Here is a 21,970-nt window from a genome sequence, read left to right on the forward strand (position 1 = left end):
GGAAGGAAACAAGCTTCCGGGGACCGGTTTCTGCCATTTCAGGCGTCGTCGGCCCGGCTTGCTTGAATCCTGATGGTGCAATGAGCAAGGGACTCACATCTGAGTATACCCTTCCACGCTTTCTGAATCGTTTTTGGCCACTATAGGTGTGGCAGGGTATACTCAGACATGAGTCCCTTTCTCACTGCTCCATCAGGATTCAAGCAAGCCGGGCCGAAGAGGCTGAAATGCCGGAAACCGGTCCCCGGTAGCTTGTCTCCTTTCTGGTGAAGAATTGGCTTGGTAGTTTGGTCTGCCCTGTTCCCATGATGCACTGGGCCAGGGACAGACTAATTTGCATATAGCCAGGTTCTGAGCTGGGATGGGGCAGTGAGATAAATAACTGTGATGGATCAAGCCCTGATCTTTGGACTGGGTAAGAGTGGTCTGCTTAATTCAGACACTCTGTTCATCACCACCCCCTTTTCTGAATCGTTTTGGGCCACTATAGGTGTGGCAGGGTATACTCAGACATGAGTCCCTTTCTCACTGCTCCATCAGGATTCAAGCAAGCCGGGCCGAAGAGGCTGAAATGCCAGAAACCGGTCCCCGGTAGCTTGTCTCCTTTCTGGTGAAGAATTGGCTTGGTAGTTTGGTCTGCCCTGTTCCCATGATGCACTGGGCCAGGGACAGACTAATTTGCATATAGCCAGGTTCTGAGCTGGGATGAGGCAGTGAGATAAATAACGGTGATGGATCAAGCCCTGATCTTTGGACTGGGTAAGAGTGGTCTGCTTAATTCAGACACTCTGTTCATCACCACCCCCTTTTCTGAATCGTTTTTGGCCACTATAGGTGTGGCAGGGTATACTCAGACATGAGTCCCTTTCTCACTGCTCCATCAGGATTCAAGCAAGCCGGGCCGAAGAGGCTGAAATGCCAGAAACCGGTCCCCGGTAGCTTGTCTCCTTTCTGGTGAAGAATTGGCTTGGTAGTTTGGTCTGCCCTGTTCCCATGATGCACTGGGCCAGGGACAGACTAATTTGCATATAGCCAGGTTCTGAGCTGGGATGGGGCAGTGAGATAAATAACGGTGATGGATCAAGCCCTGATCTTTGGACTGGGTAAGAGTGGTCTGCTTAATTCAGACACTCTGTTCATCACCACCCCCTTTTCTGAATCGTTTTTGGCCACTATAGGTGTGGCAGGGTATACTCAGACATGAGTCCCTTTCTCACTGCTCCATCAGGATTCAAGCAAGCCGGGCCGAAGAGGCTGAAATGCCAGAAACCGGTCCCCGGTAGCTTGTCTCCTTTCTGGTGAAGAATTGGCTTGGTAGTTTGGTCTGCCCTGTTCCCATGATGCACTGAGCCAGGGACAGACTAATTTGCATATAGCCAGGTTCTGAGCTGGGATGGGGCAGTGAGATAAATAACGGTGATGGATCAAGCCCTGATCTTTGGACTGGGTAAGAGTGGTCTGCTTAATTCAGACACTCTGTTCATCACCACCCCCTTTTCTGAATCGTTTTTGGCCACTATAGGTGTGGCAGGGTATACTCAGACATGAGTCCCTTTCTCACTGCTCCATCAGGATTCAAGCAAGCCGGGCCGAAGAGGCTGAAATGCCAGAAACCGGTCCCCGGTAGCTTGTCTCCTTTCTGGTGAATAATTGGCTTGGTAGTTTGGTCTGCCCTGTTCCCATGATGCACTGGGCCAGGGACAGACTAATTTGCATATAGCCAGGTTCTGAGCTGGGATGGGGCAGTGAGATAAATAACGGTGATGGATCAAGCCCTGATCTTTGGACTGGGTAAGAGTGGTCTGCTTAATTCAGACACTCTGTTCATCACCACCCCCTTTTCTGAATCGTTTTTGGCCACTATAGGTGTGGCAGGATATACTCAGACATGAGTCCCTTTCTCACTGCTCCATCAGGATTCAAGCAAGCCGGGCCGAAGAGGCTGAAATGCCAGAAACCGGTCCCCGGTAGCTTGTCTCCTTTCTGGTGAAGAATTGGCTTGGTAGTTTGGTCTGCCCTGTTCCCATGATGCACTGGGCCAGGGACAGACTAATTTGCATATAGCCAGGTTCTGAGCTGGGATGGGGCAGTGAGATAAATAACGGTGATGGATCAAGCCCTGATCTTTGGACTGGGTAAGAGTGGTCTGCTTAATTCAGACACTCTGTTCATCACCACCCCCTTTTCTGGACTGTTCCCATGAGGCACAGGGTCAGACTGATTTGCATATAGCCATGTCTGAAATGGGGTGGCAGAGTGGGCTAAAGAACGGTGATGGATCAAACCCAGATCTTTTGACTGGGTGTGAGTGTTTGATTGGTTCTGATGCTCCGTCCATCACCACCCCCTTTTGTACCGCTTTTGGCCGCCATAAGTGTGGCAGGGTATGCTCAGACGTGAGTCCCTTGCTCACTTTGCCACTGGATTCAAGCAACCCGGGCTGAAGACGGCTGGAATGCCAGAAACCGGTCCTCGGAAGCTTGTTTCCAGTCCAGGGAAGGCATGGCTTGGCAGTTCGAGCAGGACTGTTCCCATGAGGCACAGGGTCAGACTGATTTGCATATAGCCATGTCTGAACTGGGGTGGCAGAGTGGGCTAAAGAACGGTGATGGATCAAACCCAGATCTTTTGAAAGGGTGTGAGTGTTTGATTGGTTCTGATGCTCCGACCATCACCACCCCCTTTTGTACCGTGAAAGCGGTTAGGCAGCAGCTAGTGGCGATCGATCACGATAGGGCGGAGTTTGCAGCCCTGGGACTACGGCACGCTTACTACACGGGAGGGGACAGATGTGGGAGGTTATTGGCACACAAGTTACAAGAGACCAGACAACGGCAGTCAGTACAGGAGATTGTTAGGGGAGATGGGAGGCGCATCACGGAGGACCATGATATAGCTGAAGCGTTTAGAGATTTTTATGCCGACCTTTACTCCGGTGAGTCCATTGGCGACCTGGAGGAAGATGCTGTTTAGACTCCCTTCTCCTTCCTGCACTTTTAAGGGATCAGGCGGACCTCTTGGAGCGTGGCATTAGACCAGAGGAGGTCATTGCTGCCAACCCCTGCCTAAAAGTGGCAAAGACCCCGGGGCCTGACGGGTTCCCCAAGAGTTTTTATAAAACATTCTGTGCACAGATCGTCCCGCTACTGGTGCCTCTCTTTAACTATTTTTCAGTGCCAGGAGCAATTCCGGGTGACCTCTTGGAGGCCTCCGTTGCAGTTATACTGAAGCCGGGAAAGGACCGATCACAGTGTGGGGCGTACCGCCCCATTTCACTTCTTAATGTTGACCTCAAACTATATACTGGGATCTTGGCGGTCCGGCGTGGACCACACATGGGAGGCTTAATTGACCCAGATCAGGTGGGCTTCATCCCGGAACGCCAAACCTCGGACAATACTAAGAGGGCCCTACATCTTATTGAGAAAGCATCACACACGGCTGGGGAGTATATGATGCTAGCCATCGATGCCAAGAAGGCGTTTGATAGGGTCCACTGGCCTTACTTAGCGAGAGTTCTCGAGAAGGCGGGAATGGGACCAAAATTCCGTACCTATGTCCTGAACTGTTATAAATTCCCGGTGGCCACGGTGCGAGTCAACGGTTATACTTCCCCTCGGTTTGCTATCGGGAGGAAAACGAGGCAGGGGTGCCCATTGTCGCCCCTCCTTTTCGCCCTTTACATGGAGCCGTTGGCACAGAAATTGAGGCTTAATCCAGCAGTAACGGGGATCAAATTTGGGGGCTATGTACATAAGATCAGCCTATATGCTGATGATGTCTTGATCTCGTTGTCTCAACCTAAGGACGCGCTGCCTGCCTGTATTGAAGACTTAGACTCGTTTGGGCAGGTCTCCGGGTTCAAGGTCAACATGAGCAAATCAGTGGTCCTTGATTTGTCTTTAGAGAAACACACCCGGGATATGTTACAAAGTGCGTTTCCCATTCAGTGGGCGATGGGGGCTGTCCCTTGTCTGGGGATTCGGTTGGCCCCATCTTTGAGAGATATGGTGGATATCAATTATGCCCAGTTGCGGTCTAAGATCCGAAGGGAACTGGGGCGGTGGAAGCACTACCCTCTGTCCTAGCTAGGCAGGGTTGCGGCAATCAAGATGGCTGTCCTCCCCCAGCTCTTATATTTATTTCGCACCATTCCTCTACGACCCCCTATAGGTTGGATAAAGCAGACACAGTCAGAATTGGCCCAGTTTATTTGGAACAGGAGGAAGCCGCGTCTCAAACTACGGTTGGCAATGCTCCCACCAGAGGATGGAGGGATTAGACTCCCGGATTTAGCACTTTACTTTCAGGCGGCTCAGCTACGCCTTTTGGTAGAGTGGAGCAGATGGGAGCCAGAAAAGCACTGGCTGTTTCAGGACCAGGCGGTGGCAGGTAGACCCCTACAAGAGATTCTTTTCCTCCGTAAGCAGCACAGACCCCCTAATCTTTACGCCTCATATCTTACCAGGGTTCCTCTGGAGGTTTGGGACAGGACGAATATCAGCCATGAATTTACCACCTTTCCGTCCCCCCTTACCTCTATTCTGGACAATCCGGATTTCACTCTGGGACTGGACACTGCAGCCTACGCAAAATGGAGGCTAGCGGGATGCTGGTTTCTCTATCATTTATACACAACTGAGGGGGTAATTCCCTTCTCTCATTTTAGCCAGGAATATGGGTTGCCGGAAGGGGAGAGGCTCAGATACTTGCAGGCCCGGCATTGAGCTCCTAATGAGCAGGTGCGCTCGAAGGCTGATAGACGTCTCACTCCCTATGAGTACTGGCTGATTACGCGCAAGACGGATGAGAAATTAATATCCGATCTATACAAGATCCTACTAGCTAAATACATGTATGTTTATAGTGCTGGCAGGGCTTGCTGGGAGAGAGAATTAGGCAAGACATTTAGCCATCAGGAATGGGGGGTATTTATTATAGAGCACGTCACTCCGCTTACCATATGGGGCTTACACACACCTTAACAAAAATTGCGACGTATTGGTATTACACCCCCGAACGTCTCCACGAAATGGATCACACCAAGGATGCATTGTGTTGGCGGGGCTGTGGGCAGGTAGGAACATTAGTGCATTTGCTTTGGGATTGTACACACCTCCAGGGATATTGGAAACGGGTTCTGGATGAGGTGGACGTGCACTTTGATACAGAGATTCCCCGTCTCCCACCATATGTCCTCCTGGCACTCCCCAATTCCCTGACATACCCGCTGCGCTCCTATAGAGGTCGCCTGATCACGATCGCGTTGGGCTCTGCGATACAAAACGTTCTCACTCATTGGAGGACGGCGCTTGTTCCTACATTACATGGGTGGTTACATCGCCTCTGGCTAGTGCTTGGCTTGGAAAAACTCTCCCTGACGGTGGCTGGGGAGGGAGCCAAATATGCAGAGCTGTGGCAGCCATTTTTGTCCCTGCTGTCTTCGGAATTCCGTGAGGTCACCTGCCCCCGGTATCTTAGATTGTTGTGTCTCTCGGAGACGGAGGATGGAGGACTCGGTTAGCGCGACTGAGCAAAGGTACAAAAGTGGTGGACACTGAACGTGGGTGGGGGTCGGGGAGGGGAAGGGTAGGGTATGAGGGTAGTGGGGGGGGTTTAGTCATGGGTTTCTTTTTTCTGTTTTTCTTTCGTCTCTGTTCTTCCTCCTGATGGGATTGCATGCATCTATGTATCTCGCCAGTTTACATTCACATTCGCTTGGTTGGACTCATTAATGCCACGAGTCTTCAGCTTTCATTATGCCAATGAATGTAATATCTATGACAGTTCCTGTATATTCATTTGTGTGTCAATCCTTCAATAAAAGTGATTTGATACTAAATAAAGCAGTTTTTAAAAAAATGCAGCCCATTTTCCATGCATTTAAAAAATAAATAAATTGCATGTTTTTGTTTCATTTTTTAAGGACAGGTGTTGGTCCCTGGGACCACTGCCTGCCATTAAAAACAAAACTGCATGCATTTGCAAAGGGGAAGGGGTCCCCTGGGGACCCCTTCCCATTTGCAAATGCATTACCATCTACTTGAAGTAGGTGGTAATTGCGAGTGTTTTGCGACCGCAATTGTAGTTGCAAAACATTTGTACATGGTTTTGAGACTCGCTATTTTAGAAAGGAATGCCCCTTCCAAATAGCAAGTTGCAAAAGCTATTTAGCGCCGCGCGAAATAGGCTATGTAAATTGGCCCAATAGGTGTTTGCATGTGCAAACGGGATCGCAAACCCGCTTGCGCATATAAAAACGGGTTGTACATCTGGCCCTTAGCATTTTATATTGGAGTAATAGCCCCTCTGTCACATATATTTCATTTGTTTTATAGCATCTTTCATACCATTGTACGATTTCAGAGCACTTTACATCACACACATATAGAGACAATGAATCATACATGTAAATCATTGTATAGAACTTGTTACATAAGGTAGGGGACTACAAGGTGTAGTATTCACATGTCGTTCATACTGATAGGCATTTTTAAAGAGTGCTTGGTCTGGAAAAGCACAAACTCAGGATTCAGAACATAACACAGTGGCTAGCACTGACTTTAACATACAAAAATGTATTTCCACCCAAATAAATCCTTTTAGCAGCACCAGGATAATGAATGACTGGGAAAAAACATAAGTTACTAACTGGTACCATGCAGTTTGCAAGCAGCTCTTTGATGACAGTTTATAGGTCCCTATGCTAAATTATAATTGTCACTTTTGAAGTGCACAGTAACAAAAGCAGTAACCACGGACCTATGCACATAAAATACTGCTTTTTAAAATGCATGTTACTCGTTCATAAAGGTAGGCACATTAACCCTCTGTGCTACATTAGTTAAGTCAAAGCTGCCACTGAACAAATCTCTCATCTCTCTCCAGCAGGTACATTAATCACTGGCATTATTTTGACACTTTTATTGTTGCTTGAAAGCTGCTAATTATACAAGAAACTTTGCTGTGCTTTTAAAACTGCTGCCCACGGACCCCCTTGGAATGTGTCACGGACCCCTGGGGGTCCGCGGACCCCAGTTTGGGAAACACTGCCCTAAAGGGTGTATATTCATGCACTATGGTTTGCGGCCCAGGGAGGCCAAGCCCCTATCAAGGGACAGGAGGATAGGGGAGTGGTCAAACATTGCTGCCTCCAGGATCCAAGACTCTCTAACGCGTGCCATGGATCTCTGGGAGATGAGTGAGTAATCTATTCTGGAGACCGTGCCATGGACTGAGGAAACGAAAGTATACTCCATGTCCGATGGGAGACAGAGGCACCGATGATCTACCAATCCATGATCCGAGGCCACATCACGCACTAGAGCTCTGTCCAGGTCTTTGCCTTTATCCAGGGGGCCTGTCCAGTTCAGTACCTTGCCTCGGGTGAGATTCCAGGACCCACCGATAACGTACTGTGAAGCACCAATCTCTTCGACAAATGGTTCAAATGAAGGAAGAAGGGGCGTTTCGCCCCCGTTGGTGTGTATATGGATCCTACGCCAAGGGAACTGTCCCCTAGACTCAGTTTGGCAAACTCGTACCTGCCATTAGGATCGGACCATATTTTCATAATGGTGACGGGCAACGATTTTCAGATAAGGATTGCAACTCCACATTTGCAGATTAGCCCTACGTCAGTTGACGTCCCTGCCACTACGCTACTGTGTATCACTCTGCCCACCCAGTCTCAGTGCAACTGTCAGATTTCAGGACATCCAGGTGGATCTCTTGTAACAGAACCACATCTGCCCGTTTCTCTGAAGATAAGAAAGTACTTTTTTCCTTTTGATATAGTGCATGAGGCCGTTGACATTCCAACAAAGGATGCAAAGTGGATGGGAAGCACACATAGGAGGGGCAGCGGGGGCAGTCCGGGGTCCTGTAGCTGTGTAGGGCGAAAAGTAAAATGTACTTACATATCTCCAAAAAAGCTATGAGACAAATATTATTACGTAGCCCTGACTCTTCGCCGCAAACCAGCTTAATTCAGGATGAAACCGAACATATGATAGCAAACAGTAAACAGCAAGCAGAAGTACTGGACAGCGCTATACAGATGCGTAGGTTCTTCATCTTTGTGGCAGGGTTCAAGTAAAAACAGTCACCATGTTTGTAAAGATGCCATAACACTCCGAACTTGAAGTTAAGTACTTTATTAATAACAAGTAACCTGACACAACCTGTGGGTCAGAATGAACGATCGTCCCAGACAGCTCTTCTGAACTGCCAACATCCAATAACCCCAAGGTTCTACTATCAACCTATTGACCTCATAATGATAGTAGGCTAAGCAATAGGCTGCCTGAGAGGCTAGCAACAGCAAAGCCCCAGAAAATACTATATACATTACAACAGACTGTCCTCACTATATCACTTAATAAAGTAGCTGAGGTCATTTTTCAAAATCTGTAAATTCATTCCAATGTACATATATCTAGTGTCTGAATACTGATATATGATGGATAGTCACAATCACGGACTTCAGCTCTCTGGCACAAAATAACACACATGGACAATGTCTTAATATAGTTACAGAAAAACGCCGAATAATGATGATGATATGTCCTTGTCTCGATCAGAATATGGACAAATAGTAAAGTACCCTTTATTTTGGCATTTCCAAGCATGAAAGAGGTCCATAAGCTTAAGGTTTTATTCAAGAGGAAAAATACTATAAACTTGTATCTCCTATGAGGACATTTATGATGGGGCACAGTGATCAGGACCTCTCCTCTACTGCACAATAATTTCACTACAGGTTATCGCCTACACTATCTAGAAGGCCATTTCCAGAGATGTATCGATAATCTGTGGAGAGATTCACTGATAATTTACTGAGGAAAGAGAGGCCTAAAATGCATTAAAAGGATAGCTTAACCCCCACTCCTGTTGTAAAACCAAAGATAATTAATTTCTTCCCTCATATGTTTCTGACAACTTCAAGGAATTGATATATTTGGTTATCATGTAATGACAAACTACTGTATGTAGCAGCTCTAATGAAGATTGTCAAACTGACAAAGATATTCTGAAGTTGGGGAGGTTCCTATGGATTTTGAAAAATGCTTTGAGATTTTTCGGTAGCTCCAATAAAACTATTTCCCTTTAGCAGAGGAAAGGTCTGTTGATTAAGACAAATAGTCAGCTGGTCAAAAAAATACCTATTCCAGAGTTGATCGTATAGCTCAAAGAATGCTCTTTGGAGATTGATTAATAAAGGAAATGGAAAACGTGTACTGTGCTTGTCCATCTCTACACAATTTAAGTTATTACTAATTTGGTTTTCATCACATGGATTTTACTTGAGCCGGAGTGGGATGGAACCACTGTTCTAGCAGGCCATTTAATAGCCCGAAATGGTTAGACACATTTTACCATTGCTCCAATTGTGATCTAGGGACATCAATTCAATTTTCTTACATTAGAGGGACAGCGGTTTTGGAGAAAGAGTAAAACAAAAGACAAGGATAGACACTGCCAACAATTTCAATTCAATCTTATATGGCTATCAATAAACAATGGTGAACAAAACATCAATTGAGAAGAGGGTTATTTCGCTTAAATTATGTTAATTTGTATAGTGCACTCTTGACCCGAGAGGGTATCCAGGTGCCTGGGCAGTTGTGTAGGCGTGTGGTCCTCAAGGTGTTTATACGAAGAGACAGGAGTCCACCTTCTTTCGGGACTCAAGAACTGAGAAGGAGGTTTTGATGTGTTAAGGGCGGTTGCTCCATGTCTTGGGTGCAATGTTTGGAGAATGAGCAATCTCCTTTCGCTTTTGCGGATGCAAGCAGTCTATGCGAGGGAGTGTGAGGCAGAGCGTAGGTGTATGATGGGTTGGTAAATGTGAATGCGGCTGTTCAGATATTCTGGTCCCATGTTGCGTAGGGCTTTATATGTGTGTGTAAGAAGTTTGAATTGGCTGCTCTTGTGAATGGGGAGCCAGTGAAGCTTTCCTGAGGTGGGGTGTGATGTGGGTGCGTCGTGAAAGGTTTAGAAATAGCAGTGCTCTGGATGGGTCTGAAGTATGTAAAGGAGATACCAGCATAGACGTGTTGCAGTAATCCAGCCTGCTTGTGATGAGTGCTTGTGTGAAGGCCTGCCTAGTGTACAGAGGCAACGATGTGAAGATCTTTCGCAGCATGCATCGGATGTGGAAGCAGGAGGTGCACATTGCATTTACTGTCTTGTTGAGCTTATCATCTAGGATGATTTGTAGATTTCTCGAGTGCTCTAAGGTGTTGGTCCTTGCTCCAAGGGCCTCCAGATGGAGTGCCATGGGGAGGTCTTGTTGCCAAAAACCAGTACTTCTGTCTTGTTGGAGCTGAGCTTCAGGCAGTTGGTTTGCATTCAGTCTGCTACCATGGTCATGCAGTTGGTGAAGTTGGTTCTGGAGATGGTGGTCTTGTCCTTCCGGGAGAGGATGAGTTGGGTATTTTCAGTGTAAGAGGTGATGGTGATGACTTGTGAATGGATGATATTGGTGAATGGTGTTATGTATATGTTTAAAAGGGTATGGCTGAGAGACAATCCCTGTGGGATTTCCCATATCAGTTTTTTGGTCTCCGATGTAAAGGAAGGCAGTCTGATCCTTTGGTCTCTTCTTGTGAGGAAGGAACAGTTCAATTTAAGAGCAAATTCCAATGCCATTCTTGTGCGAGTCTTTTGATGAGGTAGTTGTGGAAGACAGTATCGAAGGCCATGGAGAGTATGAGCAGGATAAAGACCACTGTTTATCTTCAGCCCATGATGATTCAAATATTGTCTGTGGCTGCAATTAGTGCTGATTCAGTGCTGGGGTTCTTTCTGAATCCAGATTGAGTGTTGTCTGGAAGATGGTGAAATTCAAGGTGGGTTGTGACCTTTCTATGTCAACTGGCCAGAACAGTGAGCTTTCTACCTTCCTCAATTCAGACTTGTGACAAATTGGGTTGCTGGTTCAATGGGTTGTTACCCTGTTCAAGCAACAGCCACAATTGCTTTCAGGGTATACCACAAAAGTCACTAAATCAACCTGTGCTTTCTGCACAATTCAGAAAAACTATGAAAACACTATGTAAGAAAAAACCCATACCAATTTGCACATTTTTTTACAATTTTTATAAATTATTTGACACCAAAACAAAAGAAATCCAATCAGTAGAACTGGAATTATGAATTTTTAAGTTCAAGGTAAAAGCTAGCACCTAAAAGATCAAAGCCTCAACCACGTACATCTATTTGAGTGAGACGGGATTGTAGTGGAAAAATATGGCCAACAGGGATGCAACTATAAAAAGTAGTTTGTGCTCGGTCAGCACATACCTACGGACTTGGAAACAATTTGAAGACAAAGTCTTGCAGAAGGCAGAACTATATAGGGGCAATCCTGCAAGCAGGGTCTGAGTAGGAGGTGTCATCGTCGAGGAGATGCTGGATGAAGTCAGAGGGAAGATTTCTACATTCAGACATAGTCTGTTTTTGGAACTCAAAAATCTCCAGTGGGACAAAGCTGGAGGCAAATGTAGACAAGAGCTCTGTGAAGCGGGATACCTCTTTGGCGAAGGACCACTGAATAGGATTTCATGTTGTGAAGCAGAACATAATGGGAGCTGCCGCGAAATCAGGCCAACTGGTGGAGCACCTTAGGCGGATAGCAGTGGTGTAACAAAGGCCCCCGTGCCCCAGTGTAGGGGGGCCCCAAGCTCCAGGGCCCCTCCTTAGTACAGTCCCCAGATCTGAGAGCTTCTGAGTGAGTCCAGAGGTGGCCCCTCAATGTACTTTGCTGGGGGCCCCTCAACTTTTGTTACGCCACTGGTGGATAGGCAAGCAGGTTGGTCCCAGTCTCATTTTGGTTCTCAGAGTAGTTTTCAGTCAAACATTTTTTAACTCTCAAATGGGGGTTTTGGCTTTCTGGGCACCTTTAACTTTCCAGTCCAGGACTGGAAGGGCACCACCTGGTGGGTTATGACTCTTCCAGGCTGAGTCAATGTGTGGGTTCAGGTAGTTGAAACCATTTCTGTCCCTGAGGCTCTGATAAGGACGCCAGCAAACTAGCCATTGGAGTCACTCTGGTAGTACTGGGTTCCAGTGGAACAAGGCTTAAGCAGCGGGATAGGCCTTTGAGGGTTCAAAGCAGACTCCATGCAGCAAAGCAGTTCTTCCAGGTGCAACAACGTAGTCGTGTGGAGTACACAGCAGTCCACACAAGCAGACAGTCCTAAGAAAGTCGTTCCGCAGGTTTGATAGTGAACTGAAGAGTGGGTCTGAGGGTCCTATTTTTATACCTTGTGCCTTTGTTGAAATACGAAGAGTTACTAGAGAATTCCATTTGAAATCCTTAAAGTTTCATCCTTCCCCTCCCCTGGCAGTCTGCATGAAGATTGCAAGGATGACAAGTCCTTTGTGTGAAGGCATAGCACAGCCTATTCAGTTCAAAGTGAGGCTCTGCCCAGCTCCCTCAATCTGCCAGTTTATGGCCTATCCAGTACCACATAATACCTATATTGTGAGGCTGGCTGCCTGGGAGAAATAAGCAATGTCCATTTGCCAACTAGACACAGTCATGTAACCCAGTACAGACTGGAGGCACCAAATGGTTAGGGAAGGAATATGAGAACTTTCTAAGCGTGGAATTTTCAAAGGTGTAACTTAACATCTGACTGTACCATTAAAGAGGAATTGTAATTCCATTTTCTCAGATACCAATGAAATGTTAACCTCTTCCCACTCAAATTCAAGCACTTATTAAATGTAATAAGGCAACTCAATATTATCCTATGGGAAAAGTAGGTCTCACAGTAATGAAAAGCGAATTTAGGAATCTTTCACCACCAGGATATGTAAAACTTAAAAGTACATGTCCAACATTTTAATTACAATGCACCCTGCACTATGGACTACATAGGGCCTACCTTAGGGGTGATCTATATGCAATAAAAGGAGTTTAAGGCATGGTAAGGGGGTAATAATAAGCTGCATTTACTTTACAGGCCCTGGGTATATGGTATACCACTTTACTAGGGTCTTAAAAGTAAACTAAAGATGTCAATCAGGTGTGAGCCAATTTTACAATGTTTTATTGACACAAGCACTTTAGCACTGGTTAGCAGTGGTAAAGTGGACAAAGTCCTACACACAACTAAAATGAATTCAGGAAAATAGGACAGGTGAAGGCAAAAGGTTTGGGATTACCCTACAGAGAGGGCCAAGTCCAACAATACAGAATTCCATCACTGGGCTCCGCAAACACTAAAATATGAAATATGAAATTTAAAGAAACAACTGTACTAGAGATTTAGGATTGAGTTGTTCAATTTATATAATCTTTAAATAATCTGGATGTAAGACCAGAAGAATCATTTTCAAATTGTTCTCAATCTAGTCCTGGATTCTATGAGAAACCAAACTCAGGGAGGAATGTCCAATATTTCAAATTCCCTTTGTATTGTGACTCTTCCGCCCAGTTTGAATACTACCACAGTAATGATTTCTGGTTGTTAAAATTGGAAAAGAAACATATTCCTTTACATTTGTTCTACACTCTTTAATACATCCATCCCTGCTGCTAGGATGTCCTCATATTATTTGATGAGAGGTGCCCCAAGGTTTCGTGTTTGCAATGAAATACATTTAGGCAATTGTTTTTCCTAATTACTTCGGCAGCCTGGTTTCTATATTAATTTCAGAGTTCAGGAGAGGTTGCTCATATTCCACTCTGGTGTACTGGTGTAAATTGTGAAAATACTTCATCAGTTTTTATTTGTTATTTATAACACCTTACTTATTGATCAATGCACTTGTATTATATTAAATATAAATAGTGTGAAAGGAAAAGAAGATGGAGTACATTTTACCTTCTCTGTGACTGTTGCGATTAAAGGTTCAGTAGGATTTGATTCAGGTTTTAACTCTTTGGCTCCAGTGACATATATTTCTTTCTGTAATTCCGGTTTATTGATTTTCTCAGTGACTGAAGGATATTTCTAAATGAAACCATAAAAACATTTACACATATGCAGTCACAATATTGTCTAACGAATTGCACCTGGACTACAACGAACATATATCAAATCTCCCATTGGATGGGCACACTAATTACTCAGATTTCAATAAACAGAACAAACAGATCAGAGATTAAAAATGATGAGTATTGTATGAAGGTGGTCTTCATAACACAATCAATCATTGGGAAGGAGCATTAAATTGATTTGCCCATTTCTTAAGTTGTTGTATGACTTTATTCGATATACAAATATCATAAAAGTATAGAAAAACCAATTTCATCACTTTAGGACAATCCAGTATTAAAAAGGAAGTGGTATCTCGTTGTCATACAAACAGTACAAAAAAGACATTCGTCTTATCAAAAAACAAGTTATACAAAATGCAAAAGATCCTTAAAATCTATGCAAAGATAAAAACAATTCATATACAATAAAACCACAGTGTTAAAGGGGGACCTCACTTATATTCCTGATTCTAAGCATTATTTACCCTCAGTAGCTTGCTTTTGGTTAACCAGGCACAGCCCAAAAATTTAGCTGTCCCACAAATTATGCTAAGGGAGTCTGTGTCCGTTTTTAGAATACGCAACACCTCCCTATGATTCTTGGCTCTCAAGTTGGTACATACGGGTTTCAGCCATTTTCTTCTTGCGTATTTGTACGTTGGACAGGCAAAAAGAAAGTGGGGAATAGATTCAGTAGGAGAAGCACAACCAGGGCACATACTACCTTTCTCATTATTGGGATTCCACCCTACTGTGAAATCATTGAGTGGGAGTGTTCCGAACCTCAACTTCAGGTATAGCACCCTTTCTCTCCGAGACTCAATAAAGTCAAGAAAGGGTTCCAGTTTAGAGGTGGGCTTGTGCTCTAGAAACTGCTCCGTCAAAGTGCCCCACTTAGAATTTTGCGTGGCTTCTGAAGTGACCCACTCCCAGTAAGCTTTCTTTACTGCTTGTTTTGGCGGCGGGGTCTGCCTTTCCCATGCCTCTGCCAGTCCGATGTCCCCCACAAGCTGTTTCAATTTGGATATCCAATTGATTTTATGGCCCGTGTCTAATCGGACTAATTCAGTCAAGGCGGAAGCATAGTTACACAATTCTGGGGTCCTTCTCAGGCGCACCCAAAATAGTAGGGGCGTAACCTTGCTATTTCGTTAATTGGGTGTTTCCCATAATCATGACGGAGCGGAACTAATGGGTCGATGGAGGAAGCGAGACCAGATCTCTAAAAAACTTGTTCTCTGATCTCACTAAGTCCATGGTGTTCTCAAATCCCCAAAGTTCCGCCCCATAATGGACGAACCATTATAAAAAATGGGGTAACCCAAAACGGTTCTTTATTGGACCTGGGTAGTCAATATTGGCATAGAAACAATGGCCCAACCCGAAATCGATTATTGGCTCAATGAATCAGTACTCACAGTTGATCATTTTTGTGACTGAATAGGTGTTTCAAGTTAATCACCACTTGTAGATTTTATCAAACAACTTAGAAATGCATCCACCTTGAAAAATTAATTTATTCAAAAAATGAATTTATTCAAAAATAAGGAGTTTTAATGAATTACTCCAACACAGCGAGGAAATTTCATATATACATTAATAAAAAATTTTGAACAACGAACGGTAACAAAGAGAGCAGCGTGCTTCTATAAAGGTGCCGGAAAAATAGAGAGAAATAGTGATTTTGATAGAAAGGGTGTAAGCCTCAACAGAATAGTGACATAGGGTTGTTTATAAAATTGAAAAAAACACAGTGCTGTACAAAGGACAGCAGAGATATGTACAAAGGCCACTAATTGCTTATTTCTCTTTTAACATTTATACATTCTTTTACTGGCATGTATAATGTTTGAAAACGGTAGTGGTCCTATTTTAGGGGAGTTTCGCGTCGACGTTTCGACCCGTCTGGTGGTACTAGGGTAGCTGGGGACCTCGACCTGCGGGTCTTCCTCAGGACGTATGTGGCACAAAAGAACTCCGTACCGTGGTTAATAAAGCTGTGGGCCTACAATGAATTACAAAAGGCAATATTTAGGTGGGTGCATAAGATAGATGTTAACGAAGAGGTGACCTCGACCTCAAGTTACTTCCTTACCCAAAATTTCTTTGTTGGGATGATCAAAAAACCTCCTACACCTGGATGGTTATGGACGACTGAAGGGTCACAGTCTCGCTCCTTCAGTACCTAGGGAGGGGTATTATGTGTCAATCCTTCATATAATTAGGTATCCATTAAATTAATACCTCAAGTATCATTAACAAGGGCTTACCAATTAGTGGTCGTGGGCCTTCCACCAAGGTTATTCAGTTGTAGATGTCAACAGTAACATATACGAATTAATCCGTTACTGTAAGGGAACATATGAATGCAAGTATTTAGAAGGGGGTTCAATCAGTGTATTCGTCTGTTTTAATTGAGAATAGCGGGGTGGTTCATACCTTTTGGTGTCCGTGTGCTGGCATCTTAGTGAGTCTAGGTGGAATTCAATGAAAGCGCCAGAGTTCCTGCAGAAAACATGCAGAAGACGAATGCGACCTTGTGTTATATTGTTTTAAGAGGGTACAGCGTATTAGTAAATAAATGGTGGTTTTTAACCCATTATTTACCTTACGGGATGGCGGCTTCCACTTAAGGGTCGTTTACAAAAGACGATCTCAACCGGCAATAAATGACGCTGTATGGGGACATGAAAAAGAAAGGTCATGTCAGAACCCGGTTGAGATCGTCTTTTGTAAACGACCCTTAAGTGGAAGCCGCCATCCCGTAAGGTAAATAATGGGTTAAAAACCACCATTTATTTACTAATACGCTGTACCCTCTTAAAACAATATAACACAAGGTCGCATTCGTCTTCTGCATGTTTTCTGCAGGAACTCTGGCGCTTTCATTGAATTCCACCTAGACTCACTAAGATGCCAGCACACGGACACCAAAAGGTATGAACCACCCCGCTATTCTCAATTAAAACAGACGAATACACTGATTGAACCCCCTTCTAAATACTTGCATTCATATGTTCCCTTACAGTAACGGATTAATTCGTATATGTTACTGTTGACATCTACAACTGAATAACCTTGGTGGAAGGCCCACGACCACTAATTGGTAAGCCCTTGTTAATGATACTTGAGGTATTAATTTAATGGATACCTAATTATATGAAGGATTGACACATAATACCCCTCCCTAGGTACTGAAGGAGCGAGACTGTGACCCTTCAGTCGTCCATAACCATCCAGGTGTAGGAGGTTTTTTGATCATCCCAACAAAGAAATTTTGGGTAAGGAAGTAACTTGAGGTCGAGGTCACCTCTTCGTTAACATCTATCTTATGCACCCACCTAAATATTGCCTTTTGTAATTCATTGTAGGCCCACAGCTTTATTAACCACGGTACGGAGTTCTTTTGTGCCACATACGTCCTGAGGAAGACCCGCAGGTCGAGGTCCCCAGCTACCCTAGTACCACCAGACGGGTCGAAACGTCGACGCGAAACTCCCCTAAAATAGGACCACTACCGTTTTCAAACATTATACATGCCAGTAAAAGAATGTATAAATGTTAAAAGAGAAATAAGCAATTAGTGGCCTTTGTACATATCTCTGCTGTCCTTTGTACAGCACTGTGTTTTTTTCAATTTTATAAACAACCCTATGTCACTATTCTGTTGAGGCTTACACCCTTTCTATCAAAATCACTATTTCTCTCTATTTTTCCGGCACCTTTATAGAAGCACGCTGCTCTCTTTGTTACCGTTCGTTGTTCAAAAATTTTTATTAATGTATATATGAAATTTCCTCGCTGTGTTGGAGTAATTCATTAAAACTCCTTATTTTTGAATAAATTCATTTTTTGAATAAATTAATTTTTCAAGGTGGATGCATTTCTAAGTTGTTTGATAAAATCTACAAGTGGTGATTAACTTGAAACACCTATTCAGTCACAAAAATGATCAACTGTGAGTACTGATTCATTGAGCCAATAATCGATTTCGGGTTGGGCCATTGTTTCTATGCCAACCATAATGGACGAAGGCAGGGCTTTTCCCTCATAGACCTTGATGGCAGGGGCTACTGGTCTGCTGTGGGAAAGTTGCTGGTGTCTTGCAATTGCCCCCGAGACTCGTTTGTGGGTAAGCAGCATTTTTGACAGGTGGGAGTTCCACTTCATCGAGTTGTTGACCCGTACACCCAAGTAGTCGAAAGCTTCGACTAGTTCTAATGGGGAGTCATTCAACTTGATGGTATTCCTGAACCGTTTAGATGGTGCCAGTGCCATTAGCTTGGTTTTAGATGTATTAATGCACAGGCCCCTGGAGTCACAGAACTGGCTGAACTGGTCTAGTAGTTTTTGTAGTCCCATCGGGCTTTTTGAGATCCAGAGGGTATCATTGCAAAAAGCAGCGTGGGCGATTTTTCACCTGCCAGGGTTGGTGCGTCGGCTGGGTCCTCCCTCAGATGGTCTACCACCCCATTAACAGGGAGAACAAAGTCGGGGCCAGAACACAACCCTGGCGTACCCCTCTCTCTACCGCTACCCTTTCTGTCAGGTGGCCCTGGCAACCCCACCTAATTCTGGCGTAATTCCCCTCATGGAGGCGTTTGATGAAGTCCAGAATCAGAGGGGGAGTGCCTAGGTCAGACAGTACCTGCCAGAGCTTGGCACAAGGGACCAGGTCGAAGGCTGTTCTTAAGTCAATGAATGCCAAATATAGGCTGCCTTTCTCGATAATCACAGATTTCCAATGGATCGTATAAAATCTGAAGACCTGATCCATCGTGCCAACCCCCTGTCTGAACCCTGCCTGGAAATGTGACAGGACATTGTCCTCATCCATCCACGATCTCAACCTCATAAGGAGGACCCTGCCTACCACTTTCTGAACTACATCGATTAAACTAATCGGTCTGTAGTTGGCAGGATCCTCCCTATCCCCCTTCTTATAGATGGTCACTACCTCAGCGCCTTTCCTGGAGTCTGGAACAGGATGTCCTCTCGCAATGAGGTTCATTACCTGGAGGATGAAAAGGGCCCAAAGCTCTTGGTCGTGTAATAATAAATCGCCAGGGAGGCCGTCGGGACCCACCGCCTTGCCTGGCGCTATGCTAGCAACGGCCAATGACACCTCTTTAAGCCCAAATACTTCCCCTGATTTGGGGGTCTCAGTGATGGATAACTGAGTCCCCTGGTCAGAGGGTGTACTCCCTACACCTCCAGAATACAAGCCATGGAAATGGTCAAACCATTGGCGACCAGAAATATGATTGGGAAGCGGATCTGCTCCCCTCCTCGTGCTTATATTAATGAGCTCCCAAAATGTGGTAGAATCCTTCGGCTGTGCAGCGGATTTGAGCTCCTGCCAGTGTGATTTTTCCCACAAGCGCTTCGCTTGTTCTAATGTTCTGGTATAGATCTTTCTCCCTAGGCCTATTTTAGCCTGGTCTTTTGCCCTAAGGGCTAGTGATAGGTCCTGCCTTTTTTCCCTGCATAAAGCAGAGTACCACAGATTAGTTGCTTGTGGGATGTGGGCTTTCCGATCCCTATTGCCTTTTATACGGAAAAACTCACCCAGCCTTCCTATGCTCTCCTGATATAGCCCGGGGAACTTGGAATCCTGTGTATCCTCAGGGATGGTGTTAAATAATTCAAGATCCAAGGTCCTCTGCTCCATGAGATCCCTAATATATGCAAGTGTCTCCCCCTGCTTAGCAACCATATGCCACCTGAGGCGTCAGTTGCAGTTGGATGGTACTACCTCCCTTGACGACAGCATCGAAGTTCTGTCCATCAGGATGGATGTGGTGTCCTCCTCTCGTCTAAATTGCATAGACAAAGGGTTGGGATAACCTCCATGACAATGAGGTCGGCCCATAAACGCAAGTCCAACAATATATAATCGATACGGGAGGGGGAACTGATCCTATTAAATGTGGTTGATCCACAAGGATCTGAGCGGGTCCTGCCGCTAACTGCTCTTAAATTGTGCTCCAAGGTCAAAGCGTTGATTTGTATGGCTCTTTGGGTCCATTTCTTTATTGGCGGTATGTTGAGTGGTGGAATGGCCCATTTGGTGTCCTCATCTCCAATACCCAGGATGTCTTCTCCGCTCAGGGGTTCAAAGGTGCAGTTGAAATCACCTGCAACGATGATCCCCGCGTTTGTATCAATAGAAGACAGTTCTAGGTCCAGGACTGTTAGAGTAGATGTCGCTTAGGCACCTGGAGACCCTCTAGCATAGATATTACAAATCTCCAAGTGGGCAGCATTTTTGTCCCCTTCAATTGTCAGATGCAAGCCATCCTGGGAAGGGGTATTAAGTTTGATTACAGACCAATTTAGACCAATGTTGATCCATACAAGGAGCCCCCCCGAAGGGCGTCCTCTGCCTGAGCTAGTCGCAGGGATATGATACGTAGAAAAACCCAGGCATATGTAGGGGGACCAGACTCCATGTCTCCTGGAACAAGCAGATGTCATATTTGCCAATAAATGTATTCCATTCAGGAAGAGCTAGTTTTTTTTGTAACCCTGCTATGTTCCAGGAGAGCATTTGGATAACCCCTACGATTTGCTTGTAGGGTCGGCGTGACTCACCTCACCTGGCACTGATAGATCGAGATTATCTTTTGTGGTCTCCCTTGTGATCTCCCTTGCTTCACCTCCTAGCTCAAACAAGCCAGGACCCACAACATTTCCTCTCGATGTATATACCTCCGGGACAGGGAAAAGATCAGATGGGCAAACATCCTCTAGTCAGTCTACTGAACTCAGCCCAGAATCCCTCGCCTCCCGGGCCACTGACCAAAGCGGGAAGCATCGGATCTGGATAGAAGAGTGCTTGGGGGGGATGTTCTAAACTCGAGAGCCAATAAGTTCTCTGCAATCAAAGGGTCGAAGAACTGTATCTCAATGCAATCGGTCTTGGAATCGGCCATTGTAACCCGCCTCACTTTTGCCATGTCCTCCCGTATGATGGATCTACAACCCCTTGTGTGCCTCAACCAATGTATTGCTTTGTTGTGGATAGACTCACTACTTTCATAGCCCACAGCCGTGGTAAGTCTAGGTACCTGCGTCATATATATTGTTGGCATATGGTTGACATGATAAGTTAAGTCACCTTGTGGTCTTAGACTAGTAACTTGCTTATTCGGGGCTGGTTTGGGGGGGGGCAAGCAGTGATTGTCTACCATAGAAGAGGCCTGGCCCATAGGTCGCCCCTCGGGTACCCTAGCTCTCACAGAATCAACATATGTTCTAGCGTTGGATGGTAAAGCGTTTGTACCCAAGGAGCCCTGTGGTCGATGGTCTACTAAAGGGGGAAGACTGGGGGGGGGGGCCTGGGAGGCTCCTGGGAGGCTCTGACCCAGCTCTTCTAACCGTCGTGTTGGGCCCAGGGGAGAGGGATAGGGCAGGGGCAGCGGGTGAGGCCTCCCGTCCAGCAATTAGACCCTCAACCTTGTCTCTTAGGGATGCCATATCCTTTTCCAGCTCTCTAATCCTCTCTAGTAACTCCTTCTTGGTAGACCCACACAGATCACAGCTAGCCACATTTTTGGTAAATGCATTAACAATGTGCCCCCCCAGTGGTAGTGGAGTCATATCTTTAGCTTCCAGGTCGAGGGCAGCAAACCTGTTTGAACAGGGTACCTGGGTAGCTGAAGCATGGTCCCGGTCTAACCCCCCGGGGGATTCAACAACTAGTACTGGATTGATGGTGGAATTTAAGTTTAGACAGGGCTGGTGTACTAGGCTCTTCGCACGCTGAATGCTTATGGGGGTTTTGTTTGGTGAACATGGAAGGGATTACTCTTCCTTGGACCAAGGACAGAGCCTCATCGACTTGGCAAGTGGTCGTGGTTTTGGTACTATTGTGACCCAGGACCTCTTCACACTCATTGACTATTCTATTCTGGTCAACACACAGTTCATCGCTGCATGGGGCACTTTCTTAGCTTTTTTTCCTTTTTTGATTGT

At 45.3% G+C, this 21,970-nt stretch overlaps 1 protein-coding gene across 1 annotated transcript in view; it reads right to left on the bottom strand.

The window, feature by feature from the left end:
* Positions 1 to 21,970, bottom strand: part of LOC144762756 (uncharacterized) — a 242,030-nt gene that overhangs the window by 70,586 nt on the left and 149,474 nt on the right. Inside the window, exon 6 of the mRNA XM_078648007.1 lies at positions 13,839 to 13,967. Within this exon, the coding sequence (XP_078504133.1) occupies positions 13,839 to 13,967 (129 nt within the window). The remainder of the gene's footprint in view (positions 1 to 13,838; positions 13,968 to 21,970) is intronic.

Source organism: Lissotriton helveticus, chromosome 6 (assembly GCF_964261635.1).
Source record: "Lissotriton helveticus chromosome 6, aLisHel1.1, whole genome shotgun sequence".
Classification (NCBI taxonomy): Eukaryota; Metazoa; Chordata; class Amphibia; order Caudata; family Salamandridae; genus Lissotriton; species Lissotriton helveticus.